This window comes from Parambassis ranga, chromosome 24 (assembly GCF_900634625.1).
Source record: "Parambassis ranga chromosome 24, fParRan2.1, whole genome shotgun sequence".
Lineage (NCBI taxonomy): Eukaryota > Metazoa > Chordata > Actinopteri > Ambassidae > Parambassis > Parambassis ranga.
In genome coordinates, this window is record NC_041043.1 from 14,851,998 (window position 1) to 14,878,333 (window position 26,336).

The 26,336-nt window shown below is 48.3% G+C and overlaps 2 protein-coding genes across 6 annotated transcripts in view; one reads left to right on the forward strand and one right to left on the reverse strand.

The window, feature by feature from the left end:
- The first annotated feature begins 117 nt into the window (after nt 1-117).
- mfsd4b (major facilitator superfamily domain containing 4B) lies at nt 118-20,091 on the forward strand. Of its 4 annotated transcripts, XR_003669634.1 has the most exons (6): nt 118-402; nt 1,467-1,635; nt 1,747-1,863; nt 2,438-4,147; nt 6,882-6,939; nt 7,056-7,190. XR_003669634.1 is itself a non-coding variant. In XM_028398194.1 (4 exons), the coding sequence occupies exons 1-4, from the start codon at nt 118-120 to the stop codon at nt 3,748-3,750; spliced, it is 1,884 nt and encodes a 627-aa protein (XP_028253995.1). In that variant the 3' UTR covers nt 3,751-4,738. The 4 variants fall into 4 exon arrangements, 1 of the variants encoding a protein (XP_028253995.1); XR_003669635.1 differs by lacking the exons at nt 6,882-6,939; nt 7,056-7,190 and adding an exon at nt 20,073-20,091; XR_003669633.1 differs by lacking the exons at nt 6,882-6,939; nt 7,056-7,190 and adding an exon at nt 4,783-4,912.
- The window catches only part of rev3l (REV3 like, DNA directed polymerase zeta catalytic subunit), a 48,305-nt gene continuing 26,627 nt past the window's right edge, over nt 4,659-26,336 (reverse strand). For both annotated transcript variants that reach the window (XM_028398193.1, XM_028398192.1), the window contains exons 6-32: nt 26,333-26,336; nt 25,263-25,367; nt 24,403-24,487; nt 21,316-21,443; nt 20,662-20,790; nt 19,541-19,778; nt 19,252-19,394; nt 14,549-18,308; nt 13,140-14,029; nt 12,968-13,053; nt 12,761-12,886; nt 11,796-11,988; nt 11,516-11,627; nt 11,312-11,427; nt 10,834-10,952; nt 10,289-10,407; nt 9,990-10,131; nt 9,598-9,842; nt 9,177-9,285; nt 8,866-9,072; nt 8,642-8,751; nt 8,397-8,511; nt 8,182-8,319; nt 7,719-7,909; nt 7,094-7,340; nt 6,037-6,252; nt 4,659-5,692 (exon numbers count right to left, since the gene is read on the reverse strand). The exon at nt 26,333-26,336 is cut by the window's right edge and continues 91 nt beyond it. In XM_028398193.1, the coding sequence (XP_028253994.1) occupies nt 5,552-5,692; nt 6,037-6,252; nt 7,094-7,340; nt 7,719-7,909; nt 8,182-8,319; nt 8,397-8,511; nt 8,642-8,751; nt 8,866-9,072; nt 9,177-9,285; nt 9,598-9,842; nt 9,990-10,131; nt 10,289-10,407; nt 10,834-10,952; nt 11,312-11,427; nt 11,516-11,627; nt 11,796-11,988; nt 12,761-12,886; nt 12,968-13,053; nt 13,140-14,029; nt 14,549-18,308; nt 19,252-19,394; nt 19,541-19,778; nt 20,662-20,790; nt 21,316-21,443; nt 24,403-24,487; nt 25,263-25,367; nt 26,333-26,336 (8,214 nt within the window). In that variant the 3' untranslated portion in view covers nt 4,659-5,551. The remainder of the gene's footprint in view (nt 5,693-6,036; nt 6,253-7,093; nt 7,341-7,718; nt 7,910-8,181; nt 8,320-8,396; nt 8,512-8,641; nt 8,752-8,865; nt 9,073-9,176; nt 9,286-9,597; nt 9,843-9,989; nt 10,132-10,288; nt 10,408-10,833; nt 10,953-11,311; nt 11,428-11,515; nt 11,628-11,795; nt 11,989-12,760; nt 12,887-12,967; nt 13,054-13,139; nt 14,030-14,548; nt 18,309-19,251; nt 19,395-19,540; nt 19,779-20,661; nt 20,791-21,315; nt 21,444-24,402; nt 24,488-25,262; nt 25,368-26,332) is intronic.

Below are 26,336 nucleotides of genomic sequence, written 5' to 3' on the forward strand. Positions count from 1 at the left end.
AGGAAGCTTCACACAGGGGGGTGGGGGGAGCCAGGAGATCCGCCGCCTGCTAGCTGAGCTGTGACACCGTCTCCACCACCACCAGCAGCCGCCGTCATTACGAACTGACTGACAGGTATGTCCGCGGCCGCCGTCGTGGTCAAAAAGAAGCACGTCCGTTTCGCCAGCATGGAGGACGACGAAGACGACGACAACGACGACCAGGAGGAAGACACCCTGTTCGACAAGAGGACGGACACCGGGCGAGGGCTGAAGAGCGCCCTGAAGGCGGTCAAGAGGACGCCGAAAACGGGATGCGACGACCGGGTAGAGGTAGTCGGCGGAGGAAGGGGCGGCGGCGGTCACGGAGCGTGCGGCCGCTGGATGGTCACCCTGGCGCTCTGTGGATCTTTTCTGGGTTTGGTAAATGTTTTTCTTTTTACCGAGGCCTTCTGTTTATGAAATATAACGCGTTAATATCCAAAACAACCACGTGACGTTAGCTTTTATTACTAGATTAAGCTAGGATATCTGGGCAGTAAGCTAGCTAACATGTTAATACATGCTAGCATAATAAAACCCGCTAGCTTAGAATAATTTCTAAATTACAAAAACACGGTTAAAAAAGACTTTATTTAAGTTATTAATTGTGATGTTAGAAGACTTTATTATTATTATTTTGCCTTTATATCATTGACAGTTGCACCTGTTCAACAAATAACTGTTTAAACTTTAAATGCTAGCAAAGCTAATGTTAAATGTTGTTTTTTTCTTCTAACCCTTTTTTATCTTTGTGAATGTTTAAACATCTTAATGAACAGATTAATTTTTATTTTATTATTCTTGTCAGCCTTGACACTAAATTCTGCATTTGTACCTCAAACAGTAAAAATAAATGTGAGGTCATTTCCTTTTCACTGGTGCAACACAATGCTCATTTTGAATTGATGACTTATCTTCTTCTAGTGTCAGGTTCAACAACAGGCCGAGTGTAATGTGCAGCTACACGTTGCTGACGGATCCTGCACAGACAGGATTTTCATACTTGTAGAACTCGCTCTTCGACCGTGCAGATTACTTACAGATTACTGAAAGTCTTTTGCATACACGTTCCTGTGATGATAACGACTTCTTTCTCTTCTTCCTCTTCTTCTTTTATTTGCATAGGACCAAATTTCAGCCACACACCGGGTGGCGTTTGGCTGTTATACAAGAATCCACCTTCAAAAAACACACTCGGCTGTCTTCGCTCTCAGCAAAAGTTAACTAAATAAAGGTCAAATATCAGGGGTGGATTACAGCCTGTTGGTAAATCGTCCAAACTCATTGGATGAGAAACCATTTTTCCACTTTAATCGGCAGTAATTTGCTGATGTAGCCGGTTATTTGTTGTCACAAACAAGAGCAACAACTAGGAGGAAGTAGTGGACTTGTGTCACAGATTGTATCCTCTCTCTCTCTCTCTCTCTCGCTCTGTCGTCTTTCAGGGGATGAGTATCTCTGTTCTTGGCCCCACGTTCGAGGATCTGGCCGTGAACGTGAGGAGGAACATCAGCAACATCTCCTACATCTTCGTCGGCCGCTCTGCCGGGTACATCGGCGGCTCGCTCCTGGGTGGGATTCTCTTTGACTGCATGAACCCTCACCTCCTGCTGGGTAAACCCACACAACACACCAACGCAGGAAGGAGCCGTGTCGGGCTGCTTGGGGGTAGAGATGTGTCGACACTACGAAAACATTTGTGTTGTTTTTTTTCTCTTCTCGCAGGTTTTTCCATGCTGATCACTGCGTTTGGAATGTGTGCGATCCCCTTCTGTAAGCAGGCTCTGCTCCTCACCGGCTTCATGTCCAGCATTGGGATGTCTATGGGCGTGCTGGATACAGGTAAGACTGCTGTTTACTATATTAACTCTCCATTACCTGTACGCAAACACATCAGGGCCAAAGGAAGGTTCATTTGCCAAAAAAAACCCCTTAGACTTTAAAGGTAGGGTAGGAGATTTTGAAAACTCAGTGAGAGTCAGCCAGATTTGGAAAGTAAACACACGCCCCTTTCTCTCGGAGCTCACCCTGAAGCCACGCCTCCAATCACCTGAAGACGAGCTGCGGTCTGTGACTTCGGCCATCATGCACGTACCTCTCTGGTGAACGCAGAGCAGGAAGAGAGTGACAACCAGCCAATACTCCGCGCAGGGTCCACCCGGAGGATTGGCTGATGTTTTTAGTGTTTTATAGCTTCCACAGATGATTCATATTCTTCGTTTTAATGCGAAACTGCCGAACTAATTGGTTGCTATCGGATTGTAAAGAGAAGTTACACTAATTTAACAAAAAGTGCATAAGAGTGAAATCTCCTACCCGACCTTTAAATAAACGTGTTGATTCCCTCGTTACAAAGACTTATTATGACGTTATCAGGAGGTTTGAGAAGTCACCGCTGTGCTCTGTCTCCTGTCAGGTGGGAACGTGCTCATACTGAACACCTGGGGCGAGCAGGCCGGCCCTCACATGCAGGCGCTGCACTTCAGCTTTGCTGCCGGAGCGTTTGTGTCTCCGATCATAGCCAAGCTGCTGTTCGGATCCGATGGGAACAACAGCACGGGGATTCCAGCCGCCGTCCCCACACCTGCGGCCATCACCGCCGAGCAGATCTCCAGAGCTCCGGTCACCCACGCGCCCTTCCGCTACTTCCACAGCAGGAGCAGCACCCTCACGTCCATGTGGGCCTACGTCGTGATCGGCTCCTTCGTCTTTCTCATCTCCTTCCTCTTCTTCATCCTCTACTCCTGCGGCGGCTCGTCGCGTGACAAAGCCCGCGCAGCATCGGGAAAGACCCTGGTGGCCAAACATCACATAGCTCTCGTGGTTCTGCTTTTCTTCTTCTTCTTCGCCTACGTAGGTGCCGAGGTTGCATACGGCTCCTTCATCTACACCTTCGCCAAGGACTACGCCCACATGCCTCAGCACAAGGCGGCCGGGCTGAACTCGCTGTTCTGGGGGACGTTTGCCGCCTGCCGGGGTTTGGCCATCTTCTTTGCGGCCTGCATGTACCCGGGCACCATGATCCTGCTCAGCCTGGTGGGCTCCACCATCTCCTCTCTCCTGCTCTGCCTCTTCAGCAAAGAGAACGTGGCGCTGTGGTTGTGCACCGGCCTCTACGGCGCGTCCATGGCCACCACCTTCCCCAGCGGCATCTCCTGGGTGGAGCAGTACACCACAGTGACGGGTCACACGGCGGCAGCTTTCGTGGTGGGTGCAGCACTGGGAGAGATGGTCCTGCCTGCGCTGGTGGGCTTCCTGCTGGGGAAGTTCAAGGACCACCCGCTGCTGATGTACCTGTCCCTCGTCACCGCCACATTCACCTCCATCCTTTTCCCCGTCATGTACAAGCTGGCCTCGGCCCCCACCAATCAGAGCAGGAAACCACGCGCCAGGGGCCGACAGGACGCCGACGACAGCGAGTACCGCCAGGCGCTGCTAGACTCAGGACCCAATGAGGAGGAGGAAGAGGAGGAGAACGAGGCTGATCAGTGGAACGACGCGGACTTTGAGGTCATAGAAATGGATGACACGTCGAGTCTCATCAGTTCACCCAGCAAGGTGTCCTCTCCCCCTGACGTCGCCGCTCTGACGGGGAGCTCTGCTGCCTCCAACGCCCAGGTGGAGCAGCCTGCAAGCGGAGTCCTTCTGTCAGACACCCTCTCTCTGGTCAGGGAGTCCCCAAGACGCAAACTGCTGCTCTCACTGGACAGCAGAGAGAAGAGAGAATGAACCCTCCTGCTGTTCATCGTAAACACTAGCAGAGCCTCGACGTAGCGGCACTCATCGTTAAGTCGGCGACCTGAAAACGTTTGCGTCCAGTTCTTATGGTTTACGGTGCAGAGAACACTCCTCGAAGCTTTCAGACCTGCCGGATGATGAAGGATCCGGCTTTGACTGTCTGAAGTGATGAAACTGAGCTTCCCTCGACGAGCGGGGGTCAAAGGTCACACTAGGCTGGAACACAGGGGTCGCAGTGATTCAGTGCCTTGCTGGAGGACACGTGAGCAGAGTTGAAATGATCGCCCTCTTCATCATCATCATCATGCCACCCTGTTCTTTTTATGACAGCAGTTAAAGTTACAGGAAGAGGAGGAAAAGTTAAAGTCCGACTTCAGTCCTGGAGTTTGTAAGTCAGACTTTTTTTTTTCTTTGAACTCTGAGATTCAAAATTCAGAAACCTAAAAAATTAAACAGTCTCAGGTTAGGCTCGTCTTCACAAGTCAAAATCAGAATCTTGACTTTTTTTTTTTTTGTCCGATTTTTCTCAGTTGGAACTCGGGTTTTTAATTTCCCGAGTTTTTGTGCACATTTGTGAACATGTTTCTTAGAATTGTGTCGTTAGTACTGAGGAGTCGCATTATTTAATGTTTAGATTTTTCTCAAACTCGTGTTTGTTTGGCACCAGAAAATGACAAATTACCAAAACAGAAAAAAGTAAATGAAAAATCGGAGAAACTGTAACCCCCCCCCCCTTAAACCGTCGTGTGATGTTAAATTGTATTTTTCTTTTTTGCACTTTTGTAGGAATCGGATGTTTTTCGTATTCGTCATGTACTGTTGGACGTGTCATGTGATCCATCTTTTTTATTTTTTTTTTTTTTTAAATGCTAAATAATTGAAGGAATGAAGCGCTTCGATACATTGACTTTTTTTTTATTATATCAATTTCAAAACTCCACCCACAGCGATGTCCATTAAAAACAAACAAAAACACCTCCTTCATTAGTATCCTTATCCTTTTTCTTTTTTACATTTATACAGATACACAGACGCCTGTGTACGGCTGGGTGGGGAATTACAAGATGTAGTTCAACGACAGGTTGCAGGTTTGCACAGTAAACTGGTACACAAAGAAACATTAGACTCTTCATGACATAAATTATCAAAACACAGTATTGCAACTGTCCCAGATTTAAAGAATAAAAAAAAAAAACGGACATCAATACAATCAAGGTTAAAAGAAACAGCACCCTGTAACAGGATGCATTATTCAGGTTTGACTGCATTCATGGCTGGAGCTTCAGTTTTTTTTTTTTTTTTTTTAATGCTAATGCACAGTGAGAGCATCAATGGAGCTGTACAGGAAGTATTTACACTGCAGTCGATATATAAAAAGGAGTTAATCAGTGGTTTGAATGTAGTTTTGTCCTGGAGCTCTTTTCAAAGCTGCTACAGTGCACAGACTGTCTGTCGCTGTGTCAGCCTCACTCAGCCTGTAGCAGCAAACGAGCATGATGAGACACACACACACACACACACACACACACACACACACACACACACACACACACACACACACACACACACACCGCCTCCCCACAGGAGGCTCAAAGCAGAGAAATACTTGTATAACAAACAAATAACAGTTACAAGACAGCATGGAAAACCCAACAGGGTTCAATCAAAGCACCATTTAAACTATTACAACTCAACGGACAATCAAACACTGAGATGGACAGCAATTAGCACCAAAATCAAGAGGAGGGAGGGAGGAGGAGGAGGAAGGCGGGCTCCAGGAAGCAGGAGCCGATCAGAACTGCTCCAGCAGCTGTCGGAGGTAGGGGGCCTTGGAGAGCTGTCTGTTGACCCGGGACAGCTTGTAGAGGACGGGGCAGTCCAGGGACACGCAGGGCGTCTGCCGCTCAGCGCAGCCGCTGCAGTTTCTGCAGATCTGAATTAAAAAGAAACAAAAAAAACAACCCACAGATATCACCGCTGTAGCTGTTTACGGCCTCCTTATCTGAACCCTTGTCTGCAGGATCAGGACTCATTTCCTTGACCTGCTCTACCGCTGAACGCTGAGTCATGGTTCACTGATCGTCAGACTTTATAGTTTGTTTTGATCAACTGCCTCAAAGCTACCATCACAACAGGCAGCGTATTAGATTCTGACCGGCTTACTGATTAGACCAGACCTGTAGATCAGTCACAGCTCAGGGTAATAAATGACTTAACATTCACTAAAGTTTTCTACGTGCACCTCTTATTCTTCCTCCTCCTCCTCCTGCGCCTCACCTTCAGCAGTTGCTCTTGCTGACTCTCCCACTGCCTCACGTCCTGGTAGAGGGTCACGGCGACTCTCTGGGGCTCCGTGCGGCACCGCGAGCACACGCCCAGCTGGGTCAGCTCGTCGCACACGGGGCAGTGAAGCGTGGTGAAGTACTGGGAAATGGTTCCCTTCCTTCCCATTTCCTCTCCACCCACTGCCGAGGAGCAGGACGCCTTCTGAATCTGTAGAGAGAAACAAGATGCTTTTATTATTTAGCTTCAAGACAGGCGTCCATCCCCAGGGCGAAATATAAGGATGAACAATATATTTGTAATTTTATGTATTTAAATCTTTCTTGCTTCGCTCTGACATATTAGGAAACATAGAATAAACTCATTTGTATATTTTATATTGGTATATATATTTATATTATATTTTATTTAATGAGATATATTTATTATTATTAATAATTTATTATTATTATTATTATTATTTTATTTATTATGTATTATATTTATTAGTATTATATTTCTAATTAATTTACATATTTATTGCCTCGTTTCCTAATTTAAAACATATTTATTATTGCCTGAAATGTCACATACATAATATTAAATCTTATTAAGTCCATAAAATTTAAACAAAGCAAGATTAGTGGCCCTGAAGTGATGGTTCTGTTCCTCCGATCACCAGCAGAGGGCGTGTGCGCTCCATCGGACAGCAGCAGGCTTCGAACTGACACAAAGACCGAGGCGGCAGAGCTGCAGTTTGATGAGTTTCATTCAGTCCTCAGCAGGAAGCAGCAGAGATCTGCTTCATCCTTTGTTCTCTCTCGCACTGAAGACACTGATGTCTGCTTTTATTTTGACAGGAAGTGAAGCACAGGCTGACAGTTACCTCTCTGCTCTGCTGCTCCTCAAACACAGATGGTAATTAGTCTGTAATCAACTCCTCAAGCGCGCACAGATTTCTTCATCGAGCTGTTTTTGTGTGCGTGTGTTACATAATAACTGATTTTTTTTTTTATCTGCACTGCTGCAATCAGATAAAAAAAATCATAATGGCTGCTCATTTCCGTCTCACCCTGGGGAGCTCCTGGTACCAGCCGAACACGTCCACGCCGATCAGCTGGAACATGCGGGCCAGCGGCGGCAGGATCTGCTTGGTGATGTAGTAGGTGGCGTTGAGGCGCAACCCGGGGTCCTGCAGCACTTCCATGGGCCGGCGCACCAGCTGGATGAGGGGCACGCCCGGCATCCCGTACACGATCACGTAGGGCACCCGCTCGCCGACGCGCGGCTCCAGCCTGCGATCGTACGCCATCATCCGCCTGAAAGGAAGCGAAACGCGTCTTTACCGTGAATCATTCATCGGAACACCAGGAAGCTTCTTTGTGCAAACACACATGAATATTTTCCTTTTTACACATGCTTCTGAAATCTGATTTTTTTTTTTTTCATCCATTAAAAGATGCGTTGCCTAGCAACAGACTCAGGTACTGTACATCAGGCTGGTGCAGCCAGACAATGAACACTGAGGGGAAGAAGTAATTGGATTCACACTGAGTACTGTAACTGTAGCTGACAGCAAGCTCTTTCTCACCTACTGCTCTCTGCTGCACACACACACACACACACACACTTATCAGAGTGTTACTACAGACTTTGCTGTTAGCTGCTGTGTTTTTTTTTTTGGGACAAACACACACCTGGTGAGCTCCAGCGCGGGGACGCAGGCTCCGGGCCGGTACGAGCCGCTGCCCCTGTACTCCTTGGCGAAGGTCAGGTCCTGCATGCTGGCCCGGCCGTCCAGAATCTTCACACACTGCCGCTGCACAAACTGCTTTACCTGGCTGATGTCCCGCGTCTCAAACAGCAGCTTAATGGAACGCTCCAGAATCTGAGAAGGCAAAAAATGACAGATGAAGACACCAGCGCCTGGAGTTTTGGGGCGGGGTGTGGTGTGATATTTAACTATAATTAGGAGAAGTGGCTCATGAATGGCAGCGCACACACACAGAAGCAGCCGGGGACCTTTTCCCCTGATTGACACACGTGAAGCGGTCTAAGTGAACAACTCTGGTGTGGCTGTGATTGGTTTAGAACTCAGCAAAATGGGAGGGAGGGAGGGAGGGAGGGAACTGAGAGGAGGGTATATAGTTTGCCTGTTACCTTGGAAACAGCGGGGCAGCCGTCACGGCGCACCGTCTCGATCCCTTTGGCATCAAACACAGGCTCCTTTTGGTCGAGGCTCTCATACATGTAGCCCACATACCGCTTCTTTGTCTGCAGAACGCAGGGCAGGTAGACCTGGAACCAACAAGTACACACACAGATCAATAATGTGTGTGTGTGTGTGTGTGGTCCTGTGATGGATGCAGCTGTACCTTCTCAAACTTGAGCTTGACCGGTTTGGGGTTGGTTGCAGTCACTGCCTCAGCGATCTCGTTGCCGATCTTGAAGGCCTGTTCTTTGGTGGCTCCCTTCAGCAAAACAAACATGCTGCAACACACACACACACACACACAGACACACAATTCTAGAATTAATTGTAACAAGGACCTAACAAGACTATAAAGAGAAATAAAAAGAAAAAGCTCTTGTGTAAACCTCCAGAGAAGAAGCTGCTCACCTGTCGGTGTCTCCATACACAACGCGCGCTCCCCACTTCTTGGTGTCGTTGACCAGCTTGATGGCTCTCTCCAGAGTCTCTCTGGCTTTGTGGACGATGCTGTCTCCCACCTGGACGTATGAAAACACCGCATCACTGATTTTGAAAAGTTTCTGTTTGTAAACACTCAAGTTAAAGAGCAGCCCCCGCTGGCTCAGAGGAGTGCAGACGGCCAGTTGGCTTACCTCCACGCTGGGCATGCGTCCAGAGTAGTTGGCGGCGGTGTAACCGAAGGTGACGTTGGCGATGAGCTTAAGTCCAAGCTGCCGGGCGCCCAGCAGCCTCGTCAGCGCTTTGTCCTGCTTGTAGGTTTTCATGGACTGCTTCACCATGATCCTGGTGTTGAGGATTTCCTCCAGCATGCTGGGCAGGACGCCTTTGCGCACCGAGGCCTGCACACAAAAACAAAAGCACAAAAAAAAACACAGATTCCTTTAATGAAAAGCTGCAGGACTTGGGTGATCGATGGTTAAAATCCTGTTGGAGGGTGCCGTACCTTGACGAAGGCGGCGCCACTGGGTGACACGGTGATGTCGTTGCGGAGCTGGTAGAGGAGCTCAGGAGGAACCCGCAGGGAGGTGCAGCCGAACTTGAACTCATCAGGCCTGAAACAGAGACACAGTGTGTGTGTGTGTGTGTGGGGGTCACAAAGGGAATTTCTTTCTCTGGATGTTGCTGTCAGAAGCAGTTCGCAGGAGTGTGTATGTCTGCCAAACACCTTTTTTTTTTTGGGAGCAGCAGACATATGCTGGAAAGAAGTGTTCACAGCTCCTGCTGTTGCTATGCAACTACACTGATCCTGCTGAAAAACTGAAATAAGTCCTAAGTCGTAGTGCTCGCTGCCCTGAGCTCTCAGTGTGTTTCTGCCATTAAAAATAATGCAGTGCGAGTGCAGAGTGGGCCTGACGTGTCCTTACGTTCCCAGGCTGTCCACGTGGCCGAGGCAGGTGGAGTAGCAGTAGTTGTAAGCGATGATGATGGAGGGGTAGAGCGACTGGAAGTCCAGAACGATCACAGAGTTGCTGTAGAAGCGAGACTCGGGTTCCATCACCAGGGGCAAGCACTGCAGCGCCCTCTGCTGGGCTCGCTGCTGTATGCTGGGGGTCACGGGGACATAGTTGAGGGGCTTGGCCACGCGGAGCATCATGGACTCAACACGATACTGAGGAGAAGAATAGCACAACGTGTTGGCACCGTTTAACCGCTCATTTCGTCATCTCTGATTGGTGGAGATGCTAAATACAGTGACATCATCAGAGGTCCTTAGCTGCTACTGCAGTGTCCTGGTTCCAGCATTATGGTTGTGTACCTGTGATCCTCGGGTCAGAACGTGGAAGAACTGGATCCCAAACACTCGGGCCAGCTCGCTGGTCCTGCCGACGATGTCCTGCTGCTGCAGGAGCTGCATGGTGGCGCGCACACGGCTCATATAATGATCCACCATCTTCCACCTACAGCAACAACACGAGTGAAACCAGAACCAGAAAACACACATATAGCTACGTACTGGGATTCCACACACGTTTGTCCATACAGTGTATAATAAAATATGATTTTTGTGGTCACTAATACAACTCAGTCGTGCAGTGAGGGGACTATACTACCCACCTGTATAAGTCAGTGTTGTGGTCGAACCAGTCCGACAGCGTGCGGGGGCTGTACAGGGGGAAGCGCTGGTGAAGCACATGGAAGGCCACGTTCTCAAAACTGTAGTTGGTCAACGTGGCCTGGAGAGGAAAAAAAGAAAGCCAATGATTGAGCTTCTTTTATTCTCTTACTCAGTCCTCTACCCACTCACACACAGCCGTGTTTGTGGAGCTTTATATGCTGCTTTGACCATTAACGTCCATATAAGTCAGCTTCACTGACTGAGGGAATCCTTAAGTGTTCTCAGCATGAAAACAGCAGGTTTGATCAAAAGGCAGCTGAGCTAACAGCCTCAAGCTGCAGCCAGCTGACATGAGAAAATAATATGTTGTAATGTGCAACAGATAAAACAATCCAGATGCACAAATGCTCTCTGCTGCAGAAAAAAAAAACAACAGAACGAGTGGTGAGAAGACGAGAGGAGTGAAAGAAAGTAGGTCACCGGCTGAGTGGTGGCTGTCAGCAGTGAGTGTGTGTGTGAGTGTGTGTTATGTTGGGACACCTGCCTCAGTCTTCATCACCCTCCACAGGTTGAGTGTGATGCGCCCGATGATGTTGATCTCCGTCATGGTGTCGGCTCCGTACTCGTCCCTCTCTGCGGCGAAGCGATTCTCTTTGGAGTCACCTGAGGACGCACACGGAGCCAGACAGACAATTACAGAGAAGCGTGGCGGCCAGAGGCGCTCCATTCAGCGCGAGTACACACACACACACACACACAGGGCTGCATGGGTAGCTACAATGTGTACACACACATACACATTTTCCATTGGCCTGGATTTAATGATTTCCTTCAGACTGCATTTTGTAGGGAAAAACATAAAAGCCCGACTGTCAGAGTCAATAATCTGCTGCACATGTGCAATATGTGGCCGCACATTAAAGTATGAATTCAGGTGTCAGAACCACTATAAAACATGAAACACAGCACAGAGTGAAGTCAGAAAATTGAATCTGTTTCTCCCGAGTCCCCGCTGCTCGTACCTGGCACTCGTGACAGCTGCTGGCACAGGTCCACGCCGAGCGCCGCCGCCCGCTGAAGCAGGTATCCCCAGGAATGCATCTGCACCTCGTATCCAAGCAGGATGTCTGGATCAAACCTGACAGGACACGGCCACGTTAGCTCCACTGGTGGGAACTCAAACTGATAGAAACTGTTACCAGGACCACACACACACACACACAGACCTCCTCATGACGGTGATCAGCTCCTGAAACAGCATCTTCTCCTCTGTCACGTATGTCACCTGCAGCCCAGAGACGCCCGACCTGACCAGCAGCGGCGCTGTTCCTCTGCAACCTGCCCAGGACATTTAAACCAAGTATTATATATATATATATATATATATATATATATATATATATATATATATATATATGTGAGTGTTGCTGACGAGTGTCGTTGCCACTGGATTTGGATACTGTTGCCATAGAAACAGCAGTAAAAAAAAAACTGCCAAGGCTTCACCTTGGCCCGAACTTTGATGGTCTTTGTCCACCACGATGGTGCCCGTCAGCTGGGTGCCGTCCACATCTGGCAGGGGAGCATCAGAACTGAGGCAGTAGAATAAGGCACATATGGGGTCAAACTCTGGGTCAGCTTCGAGGTCCCGACGGGTTCTTGCATGAAGCTCCATGCTCATCAGCGTCAGGTACTGGACCTGGAGAGGAAAAAAACAAAAAAAAAAATCTTCAGGCCTGTTCTGCAGACTGGACACACTCTCCCGTCTTCTCTCTGCTGTAATGTACCCAGACTATCTCTCTGATCATATCTTTAATTGGCAGGCTGCTGTGTCCTTGAACATTTCACCCTTTGCTAATGACTGCATGTTATTTTGAACCGAGCCCGTTTTACTGATGAATTCACTGCAAGTCTGTGCAGATAAAAGCATCCATTGCATGTCAGGGGTATAAAGTGTAAGTCATAAAAGAGGGCATGAGCTCCGTGGAGGACAGCAGTGCTAAAACCATCCACTTAACATCTGAAGCCACACTCTGAATCCTGCCAAAGTTTCTCTCCAGTGGCTTCCACAGAGACTCTCTTCCTTATAATACACACAAAAACAGGTGCAGCTGAGGAATTCAAGTTTCATATGAGCCTTTACCGGCCGGCAGTTCTAGAACAAAGGTTTTCTTTTAACGAGTTAACGTGTCTGATAAATAAAAGCAAAGTTGTTTAGTGTAGATGTGAACTGATGGGACATGCAAGCATCCGCCCAAGTGTGGATGCTGTTGTCATGGCGCTCATGTCCGTTGTTAGACAGCTGCAATGATCCCATGAGGCCGGTTTGACCTCAGCTGCACACAAAGCAAGAATTAACTGAAGATAGAGATTTGGAGACATCCAGACACGCTTCGGGCCTGATTAGATCCTGATCCACAGGCACGTTTCCAGGAAGAACGTGCGACAGGTCATCCTAAAGTGTGAATTACCTCGTGCAAAGCTTTGGCATCCTGCAGGTTCTGCATGCTGACTTTGAAGCCGTATGAGTTAGCTATGCTGGGCCCTTCGATCTGAGAGGTATCTTTCTTTGGCACATTCAAAGCAGCAAACTGGTTCTGTAGAAGAAGAAGAAAAAAAAAGCTGAAATAATGCAGTGATGCATCACATGAACAGGAAGGCCTGCTCCCTGGACTGACCTTCATCTGTGTGGTCAGTAAGACTCTCCTCAGTGGATCCGCCTGGCTTCTCCTCCTCTGCTGGAGTCTCTGAGAAATGGGATCATCTGCAGCAGGAATAAACAAACAATAATTCAATCAGCGATGATTAAATACAGGCTTCAGGTTCTCATTCAGGCCACTGTCTTCTTACCCTCAGATTTGGGCGTGCTGCAGACCGGCTCCGCTTCATCCCTACTTCTCCGCCGCCTCCTCAAAAAAGGGGTGCTGTGAAGGTGTGGGCTAGTACTCCCCTCGTCCCTGTCACTGACATTCAGAAGTGAGGGACTACAGTTCCCTTCTAGTCTCTCCAGGGAATGAGACAGTCTAGGTGAGAGTGGTGGTTCTGGAGAGTTTTCACTCGGCCACAGACGGTCTGTGGCTGAGGGGCTGGGCTGCCATGGAGGCAGCTCCGGGGACTCTGGAGAGGTGGTTTTATTGCCATCGTTGTTATCTTTTTCTTTGACTTCCTGCTCGAGCCCAACGCTGCTCTCGTCTGAGACGGGACTGCCCTCTGTGGATTTACCCTGCGAGCCTGTATTCACCAGAGGAGATACGATCAGGGACAGGCTGCGCTTCTTTCTCCTCTGAGCCCTCATACTGGACAGGTTCCCACACAGCTCAACCTTCACAGCCGGGCAGCTGGAACCAGCTGGCTGCTCAGTCCTCTCCGAGTTCCCCTCCTCCACCTCCTCCGGCCCACCACCCTCCTTCTTCTCTCTCCTCCTCCCTCTTTGTAAACTCTCATACTGCTTCCTGGCTTCCAGCCACAGCTGCACGCGCTGGCGGCTTGGTGGGTTTTTGCAGGGCAGCAGAACGACCTTCTTGTCACTGGCCGAGGATGGGTCGAGCTCAGCCCGGCCTTTAGATGCCTCCGAGGCCCCGGCTTCCTGGGAAGATGAGGTAACAGTGGTGGAAGGATGCGTCATGGCTGAGAAGGCCGTCTTCCAGAAGTGGAGGCCCTCCAAAGAAAGGTCTCCACTGAACTCTGCAAGCTCTTTAGCTAGTCTGGTGCACACAGTCAGCTTACGGCCACCAACCTCCCTGAAGAAGAGACAGGAGGGTGTGATTAGTTTACTCATTTACATTTTACAGATAAATAATGCGTAATGAACCACGTCTTATTAAACAAAGTCCTGAAGACCTGTGCTCCTGGGATGAATAAATTGCTGATAAACATCTCCTTTTATAGTGTTTTTGTAAACACCTCTGTTAATATTTAATGTTATTTTGTTGCAGTGCATGAACTTACACTGAATTTCTGGTACCGATATCAATTTTCTTTGGAAGTAAAATACCCTAATGTCAATAGATCGGTCAATATTCTTTATCAAAATTAAAATAAATCTGTTTCTGCATTATATTCTGTCAAAACAAAGAAAGGAATTTGTCGATGACAGTCTAATATTGGCTGGTAATACTGGCAGATCAATACATCAGGATCAAATAATGACTTTTCTCTGTGACAAAGAACACCACAGCGTACCTGAACTACCCCTTTACTGATCTGCGCGCAGAGATACAACATGGCTGTGTCCATAAAGAAGCTGTATTTAGTCTTACATTGGTTTCCCAGGAGCGTCGGAGGGGTCGCTGCAGAAAGGCTCCTGGAAGGTGGCCTCCGACATCTCCAGGTCCAGCAGAGTGCTGAGGATCTCGTCCCGGCTTGGAGGGGACATGAGGGGCTTCAGAATGTGCGCTCCGCCTCCTGCGCTCCCTCGCTGCTGCTGCTGGCTCGCCCTCACCTGCGACAGAGAGCTGATGGAGCGTGGAGAGCTGCTGGGCGTGGTGGATGTTAATCCGTCGATGCCTTCCAGCAGCTCGCTCGTTGGTGAGCCCTCGTGGTCGGCGAATGATGCAGAGCTTAAAGGCAGCGGCAGCACTGAGTCGAAAACGGAGAAGAGCAGCTCTTTTCTCTCACAGTGAAAGTCTTGAAAGGGACTGAGGGTGTGGGCTTTACTTAAAGAGAAGTCCCACTCTTTGCTACTGATTTTCTCAGAGTCCAGCAGCGTGAGGTCTGGTACTGACTCCCCATTCTCAGGTCTGTCGAAGAGGTCTGGGCTGACGGATCTTGCTTTGTGCCAGCTGGAGCCTCTCTGGAGATCCTCGCCACAACTTACCAGCCTATCACGTTTCTTCTCAGAACCGAGCGCCTGAGCAGACACAGACTCCTGGCTGACATCACTCAGGAACTTAACGGGCAGATTCTTATCAGTCACGACGAACTGACTGCCGCTGTATGGACTGGAGAACTCTGTCTGATCGATAGCATTTATATCAAAGGTGTAGTTATGTGGGAGCTCTGGTGACAGGCTGTCCTCTATGAAGCTGCACCTGTCCATTTCTGGGTCTGACCAGAAGAGGGGGCAGTCATCAGACATGCTGCCATCCTGTTTGACAGACAGATCAGGCTGAGTGCTGCTTGTCTTGCTTTTCCTGTTCCTGGGCTTCTTCTCCTTGGGAGTGGTGGCCTTTGGGGCTCTGGGTTTTCGAGGAGTGGTGGAGGGAGCTCTTCTGGATTTAGCAGGCTTAGCTGTGGGACTTAGTAGCACAGCCGCCTGAGTGTTAGCAGTGGAGTGGCTGTCTGAACCGACCACTTGTACAGGAAGGGCCTGTCCCTGCTGCCTCTTCTGAAGAAGCTGTTTCAGGACAGCCAGGCCAGAGGGGGTCTCAGAGAGAGTGGGGATCTCCCCGTTCTTAGGGCCTGAGTGTGGGGAGACGGCTGCTAGCTGCCCCTCTTTGCTGTCATTCAGTGGGGGCCGAGCACCTGCTGCTGAAGGTGAAGGAACCTTCTCCTGTGAAGACTCTGCCTTTACCGTAGTGGTCTGGCAACCCTGCTGCTTCACCTGAGGAGGCGATGAAAAGCTTTGGTTGACCTCCATAATGGACGTCTCGCAGTCCTCAACCTTTGGTGCTACAGACTCAGCTACTGATGTTGATGGAGTCTGAGAACTGCCCTGGTTGTTGCCCTCTGTGCCCGCCGGCGGCTGACATGGAGGGAGTTCTTGAGAGGAACCCTGACAAACAGGTGACCCCTCCTCAGAGAAAAGGAGCTGCGAGCTGTCTTTACATGAATCCTGGCTTTTAGGTTCCTCAGTTTTCTTTTTCCGAGACCTTCTCGGTTTTGTGGTGTCTGTTGAACTCTTGGCTTCCCCTGACCCTTCAGCTTTCTTCCTCTGCCTTGAAGCAGCAGTTTGCTTTGTTTTCTCTTTTTTAGGCGCCGCTTGTGCTTCTGGAGGCTTCGTAGCAGACTTGTTTGCTCTCCTTCTCATATCTGTGGACTTTTTAGGTTTGGCAGTTTTGCTTTGTGCTCTTTTTCTTGAAGACACCGTGTTTGGCTCGTGAAAAGCAGAACTGAGACACGGGTCGCTGAGCGGGTTGATCAGCTGCTCTGGACTCTTGCCGTCCATCAGAGGGTCACTTGGGGACCAGCAGCGTGGAGGCGTCGAGTCCGTCGGGCTCGGGGACCTATCAGAGAGATAGCCCAGCTCTACCATGACATCCGTATACTCAGTGTCAACGTCATCTGCGAGCTCACAGTAACATGGTCGAGGGGGTGGCAGCGAGGGGAGTGTCAGGCCTCTGTGACAGCCTTTAGTCTTTTTGACACGTTCACCCAGTTTGCTTCGGGTTTTGGAGGAGTTGTTGAGCACTTTCTTACTTGCGGAGTTGACCTTTGCTTTTCTTTTTGGATGCTTTTTAGCTTTTGGCTCAGTGATGGGAAACCTAACAGCGGTGGACTCGGGCACCTTGGGCCAGAAATCCTTGAGAGGAGCCAGTTTATCGTACTGCTCCAGCTTCTCTGGGTTCAACAACACTAACTGCTCCTCTGCATTGACTTTGGACAGCTTCACCAGCATGTTCTTCTGTCCTTTGAACCGGTTGATGATGATGTACTTGATGATGATTGGGGGCTCCTTCTTGCGTCTTTTTTGGTATTTCAGTTCTTGACCATTGCCGAGGTTGTTGTCCTTGAGACGTTCTTTGAGAGATGCTGGGTTTTTAGAACGGATGGAACCTAAGTGTTCTCCATCCTCGCCATCGTAGGTCATCTTCCGTTTAGCCCTCAGGGTGTATTTACTACCAGGCAGCGCTGACGGTTTAGTACAGATGAGTTTGGTGGAAAAATCTTGGTGGACTGGGTTTAACCTGTCCTCTGCGGAGTCTTTAGCCTCCTCAGAGAAACAGGAAGAGGCGGTGGAGTCTGTGTTCTCGACATGTTCTGAAAGCGTTTCTGCAGACGTCTCCTCGCTCTTTGCCTCCTCTTGTACCACTGCCCCATCTTCACCTGACTCTGCCTCCTCCGTTGGTTGATCCTCTGCCGCCGGCATCTCTGCGTCTGCTGGACAATCAGGTGTGACTGTGGTGAGGCTCGTGCTGTCAGAGGTAGAACTTTGAACCATCTTTAACTTGTTCCTGTGTCCGACCATTCCTAACCTTTTTTTATTGACTTTCAGCTTTGACCTGCGGGGCTGCGCCTGCTCCAGCTCCGCCACCTTCTTGTTCCCAGCTTTCTTTCTGCCGAGGCAGTTGGAGAGAATGACACTGGGGAAGAACTTGTAGTGCGCCTCCTGCTGGGCCACGATAGTCCTCTCGGTTTTATTTTCCTGATAGTCCTCGTACCTGATTTTGAGTTCCCCGACGTCCCCCTCCTCGCTGTCCTGGCCTATTTTGTCCTCCTGAGGATGAAGAAACTCCTCCTCTTTGATGGAGGACGGGGCTGAGCTGATGTTTCTTAGGATGGGACTGTCCTCCGTCTTTGCCGCACAGTTCCTCAGCTCTGAGTAACACAGAGAGAACGTCCTGTGGTTCTGCAGAATGGACAGACAGTTTGTTTCTACATTCTGTATGCTGCCGTACTTCTTCCTGTTCTTGGTGACTTTTCCATTACCGAATGGGAAACCTTCTAAATTCTTCTTATCCAGAGCGATGGAGGTATTCTTATCGTAGGCATACAGGGGTCGTATGTCCACTGTGTCCACACAGATGGGAGACACCTCGGAGTGACTGGCTATCTTGCAGGGAATAGGGTGTTTAACAGGCTGGATGTAGGGGATTTCTTTATTAACCTTGAACCCTGTTGAACATTCACTCCCGCTGTCCTGGCTGCTTTTTAACTGAAAGTGCTTGTCAAGCGGCTGCTCCGTGTCCAACACGTGGACTGGCCCGTGCTCCGGATGCTTGCACTCTAACAGGATCTTCGCACAGGAAGGTGACTCCAGGTGGACCGCCTCACCGGGGAAAGGGTTTCTTTTCCCCAGCATCTTTTCTGTGACTATGAGCGATGACTGGCTCATGGAGCCGCTGTCTGTTAAGGAGGAATCTACGGATAAAAAAAAAACAGGCGAAGAGAAGAGGCTTTAAAATCAATGAAAGAAGCTTATCATGAGTAACGTGTGTTTTTCAGGTGAGTGACAAGCAGCAGATAACCGGGCAGGTTACAGAAATTAAGAAACAAAAATATGGAAAAATACCTAAATTAAAATTAAGCTTTTAGAAACAGAAGTCCTTTCATATTCTACGAAGAATATGAATCATCTGTGGAAGCTATAAAACACACAACATCAGCCAATCCTCCGGGTGGACCCTGCGCGGAGTATTGGCTGGTTGTCACTCTCTTCCTGCTCTGTGCACCAGAGAGGTACGTGCATGATGGCCGAAGTCACAGACCGCAGCTCGTCTTCAGGTGATGCGCGTCCATGTGATTGGGAGGCGTGGCTTCGGGGTGAGCTCCGAGAGAAAGGGGCGTGTGTTTACTTTCCAAATCTGGCTGACTCTCACTGAGTTTTCAAAATCTCCTACCCTACCTTAAATCAGTGGATGTTATTAACTGGCAGTACCTCCTCACAAGATGCTGATTGGCTGCCAGCACACAGGTAAATGTGAATAAAATAACCTGCGATGCTACTTACTACTTACTAATACTAAAAGTGTAAGAAGAACTTGAACTAAAACTACAGCTGCTCGTGACGTCGGCTCCACGCTGTGATAAGCTCCAATCTTCCCTATGTGAAGCTCTGCCTTCCAATGTGCTGATAATAACTCAATCTCCAGGGAATCAATTACAGTCCCGGAGCCTGACTCCACATTAAATCACATCTGCCTCATAATGAAAAGCGATGATACAGACAGAGCCTGATGTCAGCCCAACTTTGACTCTGCGGCAGCTGTCAGATCCTCGTTCTGATGCCCTGGATGCAGCGTGAATCAGCAGGGGGATGTAACAAGCTGACATTTCAGCGCCGTCTCAGCACCAGATGACTCACCGCTGCTCTCGTCTGCCGCCCCGTCGAGCTGAGGGATGGACAGGTTGGCGAACAGAGAGTTGTTCCCGCTCCATTCCATGTCTTCGTCAGAGGATTCCTGCTGCTCGTCACTGAAGCTGTCCTCCGCCTCCTTCACACCGGGCCTGTGCGCACACACACACACACACACACACACACACACACACACACACACACACACATAAAGGAACGCTGACTAAAACAACACACAGCGATGTGTGGACGTTTTCCAAATTTCAATCTCAAGTAGATTTTTCAGAGATAAACTTGCCTTTGTGAGGACGAGCTCTGAGAAGGCTCGTTGTCCCACCGCTGTGACATTATGGCACTGAGCTCTGCCTCCTCTTTGTCCAGCTCTGGTTCTGCCTCCTCTTCATCGCTGTTACAGTGGTAGCTTCTGGCACCGGTAAGCGAGCAGGACTGGGAACTCTGCCTAACCTGCGTCCTGCAGAAACCGTCGTCCTCTAGGCCTGCCAGCAAATCAATGATGGCGTGGTCTTGGCTGGTGTCTGCGCAGACAACAAAAAACAAAGCATTTAGTAGACATTACAGCAATCAGGCCTTTAAATCAGTCAATTAAATCAAAGCCCAGGACCTCAGTTTAAAAAACAAACTTATTTATAAGCTCTTTTAAGTTCCTTATCTGAGCCATGTCTCACAGATTTAATCACAATAATCTGACCCCACACCACACCACCAGTATCATGTGTTTTCACTATGTTTTGATTGATTTATAATGTTGCTATGAAGACAGGAGAGTGAGCACAGTGATGCTTAATTGCCATTTCTTTCCATAATTGCAGGTCACACTTCAAGGTCTGTAACCAGAGGCAGAGGTTTTTCAGCTGGAAGCGTCCATAGCCTCATTTTCAGAGCGTGTTTTTCTCGAGCACTTGTTGTTGCTAAGCTACCGATCCATCTTCTAGCACTTTCGCTTTTCTTTGCTGAGAAGGCTCGAAAGTTTACTTTAGAAAGGTTAGCAAAAACAATCCTGGCACTGAAAGCAGCTCTGGAGATGGAAATCAGCAGGGAGAGAAACGCACCGGCTGCTGAACGCGGATCCGTTTCTCCTTTCTTTCTCTTTTCTGGATTTTGATTGGTCTGTGAGAGAGATGTGACACCAAAGGGCACGGCGGCGTTCCAAAACTGCTATGAAGGCTAAACTGTGATTCTTTACAAGCATAACCGGGCCGAAGTAAAAACAACAAAAGAAAAAGACGCATTGAAATGAATGAGACGTTTAAATTGCCACTCACTCAGGCCTTAACTGGCAGAGCTGAGATTTTATTTCATGAATTTAAATAAATATTAGGACATTTCCACTGCCTAAAATGTCATAATAAACTGTGGAGGTCAAGGTAAAGACCTGTGTTTTGTCCAGTTCTGCCTTACCTAACAGAGGAGAGTGGCTGGATGTCTGAGAGAGCGGGAGAAAAGTCTGACTGCTCTCCAGGAGACTCAGGATGGCCTCCTCATCAACAACAGCCTCCTCTGGAACCTTACCGCTACACCTCACAGAGTCTGTGAGAGGAAGAGGGAGAGAGAGAAAGTTATCAGAGATAAGACTTAAGAACACACACACACACACACACACACACACACACACACACACACACACACACACACACACAGTTTGGCATCAGGTCAGGGTGTACAGTGTGTGTGCTTCTGCAGGAGACTTGGCAGAGAGAGCGCCTGCAGATTAGGCTAATGCTAATCACACAGTGCGACTTGGTGTGTGTGTGTGTGACTGCCTGGCTGTCTTGCCAAACACACAGTAATATGAAGGTAACATGAACAGGTAAGGACCGCACAGCACGCGGTGACCTCTAACAGCTGGTTCACACCTGTGGTTTGTTTCCCAAAGCAGAAAATTACACTTAAACGATCATCATCATTTACGTGTAACAGACAAAGGCACAGAGCTAAGGCCCTGCCCTGACTGAACTGTTGCTCTGTGTTTGGATGAAATGTGCTTCATGGGTTGCCCGTATACATTAAATGACAGTTTTTGTGAATAAATAAAACAAATATATATCTAAGCACCTGACTGAGAGTCCCTGTGCACATGCACAGCGTTAGCAGGGGTACACGGCAGTCCGTCTGGGGTGTCACGATGCAGAGTAAGATCAGCGGGGAACTCCTCTTCGTCGCCCACAGACAGGTCTTGCGTCCTGAGCAGGGAAAGAGAGAAACTTAAAGAACATTCTTTGATGTTTTTTTCAACTACTCTGGAGTCCTCTCACACACCGAAGACGTACATGTTAGGGTAATTAGGCCTGTCCCAGCTGTCGATGGGTGTGACAGGCCTGGACAGGACAAAGAAAAGGTGGATGGATGGTTCTTTCAACAAACTTTGTTTCACCGATTAGATGTTAAATGTCCTCGTTGTTGTAATTGAAGTCATCCTGTCACCCATTTGCAACACAACGACGGGCCATGTTTCACATTTTGCTGCTACCTGCCGGACCTCTACCTGAATCCCCAATCAGAGGACCTTCTGGTATCTGCCCTCATGCAGTCATGTTTTATTAGCATCTCTTTACTGTGGGTCTTAATCAGGGGAAGTGCTCTGTTTACTGTGAGGGTTCTGTGTGAGTGTGTAGACAGGGAGAGTGTGTCTCTTGTCTGGAAAGTGTGTGTGTGTGTGAATATGAATGGAAAACTGGCAGGGAGCCAACTGGGCTTTGTATCCCTCCAGATCGCTCTCAGCTACAAGCTGCCTATCATGCTCCCTTACCCATGCTTCCCTGCTGCATCGCCTAGCAACTCACCACTTAGTGACTCTGAAATATTGAAATATAGAGCAGGCATACGGCTGCTGCTGCTGGAGTGGAACAAATTTTACAGGATTGATCATAAAAAAATAAAAAAAAGAGAGGAAAAAAAAAAATGAATTCCAGGTTTTCAGACTTGTGCCCAACAGGTTGCAGGTTTAAATCCCACACTGAGCAGGGGGGATGTTAAATATGAAAGACCCTCTCGCCTCTGATTTGACTCCTTGTTGCTCCTGTAACTGCAGGCATCCACATCAACTTTCACATGATAAATTCTGGCTTTAGAAGTTATTCTGATGAAACCGGCTGAAAACAGTCAAGACAGGTGAGGCTGCACAGCACTAAAGCAGCAGCAGCAGCAGCAGCAGCCCGGACACAGCGGTGTCGGAGGATCAGACAAAATATCAGACAGGGAGTCAGAACCTCTGGGGCCACCCCCACCTTTTTATATGATGAATGAACAGAGAGGCGATGAATGATGAGAGCGAACGTTTTACTGCAGTCATACAGGGAAAGGGCTCCAGAGATTCAGCGTGCACGTGCCACTGTCTGCCTGTCTCTTAATTAGTCTGCGAGCTAATGACTTCAGAGGTGGTGAGGGAGGGGAGCCTGGCAGGCGTCGGGAGATTACTGCAGCGATTAACACATTTCGCACGCTAAGCCACGCCCCCTCTCGCCTCCTTTTGCAGAGGGAAGAGGAAAAGGAGCAGAGAAAAAACACAGAAAGTCTTGTTGATGCTCCTCTTTTGTTTGTGAATATCTGATTATATGAGTTGGCGGCGCTTCGGGGCAGTTATCTATACGAGAAGTAGGTTTGAGGATATGCATATTAATTCTACTGCACGTGCATGGGAGTTAAAAAGGTAAAGTTGCTTTAGAACAAACAGCAGGAGTCATCTGTGCTTCCTTCAGTAATCACCAAAGAAGTGAACATCCAATGAGCAGAAGCAGAACCCACACCCTCTGAAAGCTGCTCTGAGGACACCTGCTGCAAGCGGAGTCCAGCTTTACAGCAGAAATAAACATCTTCACAGCCTGATGCAAACATGTTTATTGATATGGTCATTATAGATGTAATTTAACCCCTTCAGGATGATGAGAATGCCTCTGCTTCATGTCCCACACCCCCCCCCGTGAGCGTTAACTTCACTATATCTCTGCATATAATCCGACTCGGATGGCAAGCTGCCGTTTAAATCACTGTCCACAAACCTAAACTCCACCTCTTTACCTGTATTTGGACTAACCAGGAAGTGTTTATAAATGGCTCTATCCTGCATAAGTGTTCAAATGAAATCCCAGCAAACTTTTTTTCGGTGGCATACGATGATAGAAATCAATAAGAAAAGAAGTGTTCTTTGTAGAAAAATGCAAAAAATACACAGTGCAGTGCAGTTTGTCCAGAAACTGTATTAACAGAATCGTTGCTTGTGTCAGTACGCATCAAATCTGCTCTTCATCTGCGCTGTCTTCATCAAAAACTGGGCCCAAACATTAGATTAGGAGTAAAAAATGAAACCTCAGCAAAATCACTTTGAGATTACGAAAAAGAAAACGCAGAAGGAAATCCAACAAAGCCTGCAGTGCAACAGTAGCAGGTCATAATGGAGTAAGAGTTAAGCCAAAAGAAAGGAAGTGACAGACTGTGTGTGTGCATTAACAGAGCGAGCGACTGAAACAGCCAGGCAGTGGGAGAGCAGCCAGCAAACTGTGTGTGTGTGTGTGTTTTCCATCAATCAAGACAGCGAGGACCCACACTGCACTACTGCTCCCACCCCCCTCTCTCTCTTTCCCCCCTGTTCCTGTTTGATATCGGAGGTCAGTGAATAGAAGCCATCTGGATCTGATGCAGCAGCACGCACGGCTGCCGAGACAACTGTACTTTTATTTATAACAGGAAATACTTTCTGGCTGTACACGGTGGGAGCGGGGAGGGGAGGAGTGTGTAACCTCAGAGACATCGTTTCTCCCCCTCCCACACAGTTTCTCCACAACATCTGTTCTGACTTCACTTTCTCCATCCCTCTGAAAAAAAAGAGGACCCTACAGGGAAACTGAGGACGTGCAACAGCTTCATCAGAGTTCAATACAAACAGCTAAAGATGAGAGACGCTTGTTATTGATGTGGTCTGTGGGACTGTGGGAGACTTTTCTCACAAAGGCTGGGAGCATCTTGTGCTCATTTTCAAACACATTGTTTCTCTCTTTCCACATATTCCAGCTGTGTTTTCTACTCTGGACTTCCTCGGGGGGTGTGTGAGGCAGCTATCTAACACTGACTTTCATTTATACGTAAAAATGTCTACAGAGTCCACAACCATGAAGACTCGTCAGAGGGGAGGATGAGGGAACTTACACGTCAAACTCGTTCTCCTTCAGAATCTCCTTGAATCTCTTCATGAAAATCTTCTCGCTGTCCGTCGATGTGACAAACCCTCGATCTGGAACACATTAGGACAAAAGACTTCAACACTGTCGTTCCTGGAAGCTGTTTCTGCTTCTCAGAGTTATTCCAGACGCCCCAAACTTTAGCTGCAATTAAAGAATCCTGCTCTGTAATAGCTGTTAAGTATGCTGGTAGTGGTAGTGGTAATTTTGCTGTCAGTTAACCTGACTCTCATTTCCGCTCTTTGAGACCTGGGAACGGGCCCTGTGAGCCTGGACGCGGGCCTGGAAAGCAGATTATTTATCAACCTGTTTCCATGACAGCTCCCTGTGTGTGCGGATAACTCCAATGAGTTTGGCGAGAGACTGAAGTTCTCATTTGTGGTTATAAGACGAAGCGGCATCACCAATCACACGGACAGCTCTGAGAACGATGCTGTAGAGGGAAACACAAAGATTTCCTCCCACTGAAACAGACGCCACAGCTGGAGACCGTGGAGCTGCTGACCTACGGTCCGAGCCAAATTATCAGTCAGCAACTTTATTTAGAGGCACCTGAACTGTCCGTCTCTAGACTGTAGCGCTAAATGTGCAACATGTGAAAGATGCACCAGAAAAGTCATTAGTTATTAGCATTTCTGATCTAGTCATCACATAAAGCCCGCCCCGTTTTAGATAAACAGTTATGTCTGGTGTGACAGGATTTAGGAGAGGGAGTCCGGATCCTTTTTATAGTGAGAATTTTCTGTGGCACCAAGTGAAAGAGAGTTTTCTCTTGAGCCGCAGTGGAAACCTGAGCAGAGATGACACTTCCTTCATGGGCGTCCTCACCTTGTGACTCGGGGGTTTCTATCTGAGAGGTCTGGTTCTTCTCTCTCCTCCTCTGCTTCTCGTCCTCCCAGATGGCCTGTAGGCCGGGGTTCCTGCCAATCTGGTCTGGGCACAGAGGAGAATCACAGCACACACTGTCAGATCACGATACATCACACACACTTTTTTTTTGTCCTCCAACCTACAACAAAGACAGTTTTATGCCAAAGATGCACGGACCAATCTGAAGGTTTAACTTCAGCTCATACAGACTGCAGTTCTGTTTTCAAATGGAAAAGTATGAGTCAGAGCGGCCTGCCCTGAAGTGGCCTCTGCTTTTCTTTCTTCACTTTAAGACAGCTTCTTGGTGTGGTTTATGCTCCTGATTTAAATCATAAGGACTGAATGCATTTCTCACAGCACCAATGCAACACAAACAGAACATTCAGCAAAAACTGGCAGTGCTGGGGTAACCCGAGGCTCTCATCCCGACACCGATATGAACAGCTCTTTCAAACCATCCAAACATGTGACTGTGGGAGTTAATCCACACGTGTTGTCGGCTGTAAACTGCATCTTACAGGCGCTCAAACAAGGAAAACAGTTCAGTGTCACACTTGGACAAGCAGAAAAATGTGTTAAATCCAAGCTAGAGAAGAAAAAGTTGGACACAATCTCATACAATCATATCCTGCTTTTATCTTTTACCAACATGATGCGACTCTTTAAAAAGGCGAGTCCTTTCCACTGTCTTAAATAAACCTAATCCAGATGTTTTAAACTGAAGCACATGATCGAGGAATGATGAAAAACCAAACAGAGGCTATTGCTGCGCCTGCTCTGAGGGGGTACACAGCTTTGTCAGACAACACCATCTGCTTTATTGGCCTGGCTCACTTTCATGCTTCCATCCCGGATTCCCTCAACTCTGCTAATCTCTTCCTTTCGCTGCTCCCCTGTGACAGGAGGTGTTAGGTCAGCTCGGCAGTGTTTACGTTGAGGGCTGCTAATGGACTTGTGATGTGCGGAGGCAGTCTGCGGGTCCAATCGTTGCTTTTGATGCGACTGCCAGATGAAGGCGGTGAACTTACTCTC

What these genes read in the sequence shown, in the direction of transcription:
- mfsd4b (XM_028398194.1), top strand. Translation starts at nt 118, where the DNA reads ATGTCCGCGGCCGCCGTCGTGGTCAAAAAGAAGCACGTCCGTTTCGCC. An exon ending in GAACCCTCACCTCCTGCTGG is followed by an intron (nt 1,636 to 1,746) that starts GTAAACCCACAC and finishes CTCTTCTCGCAG; the next exon opens with GTTTTTCCATGCTGATCACT. An exon ending in TATGGGCGTGCTGGATACAG is followed by an intron (nt 1,864 to 2,437) that starts GTAAGACTGCTG and finishes GTCTCCTGTCAG; the next exon opens with GTGGGAACGTGCTCATACTG.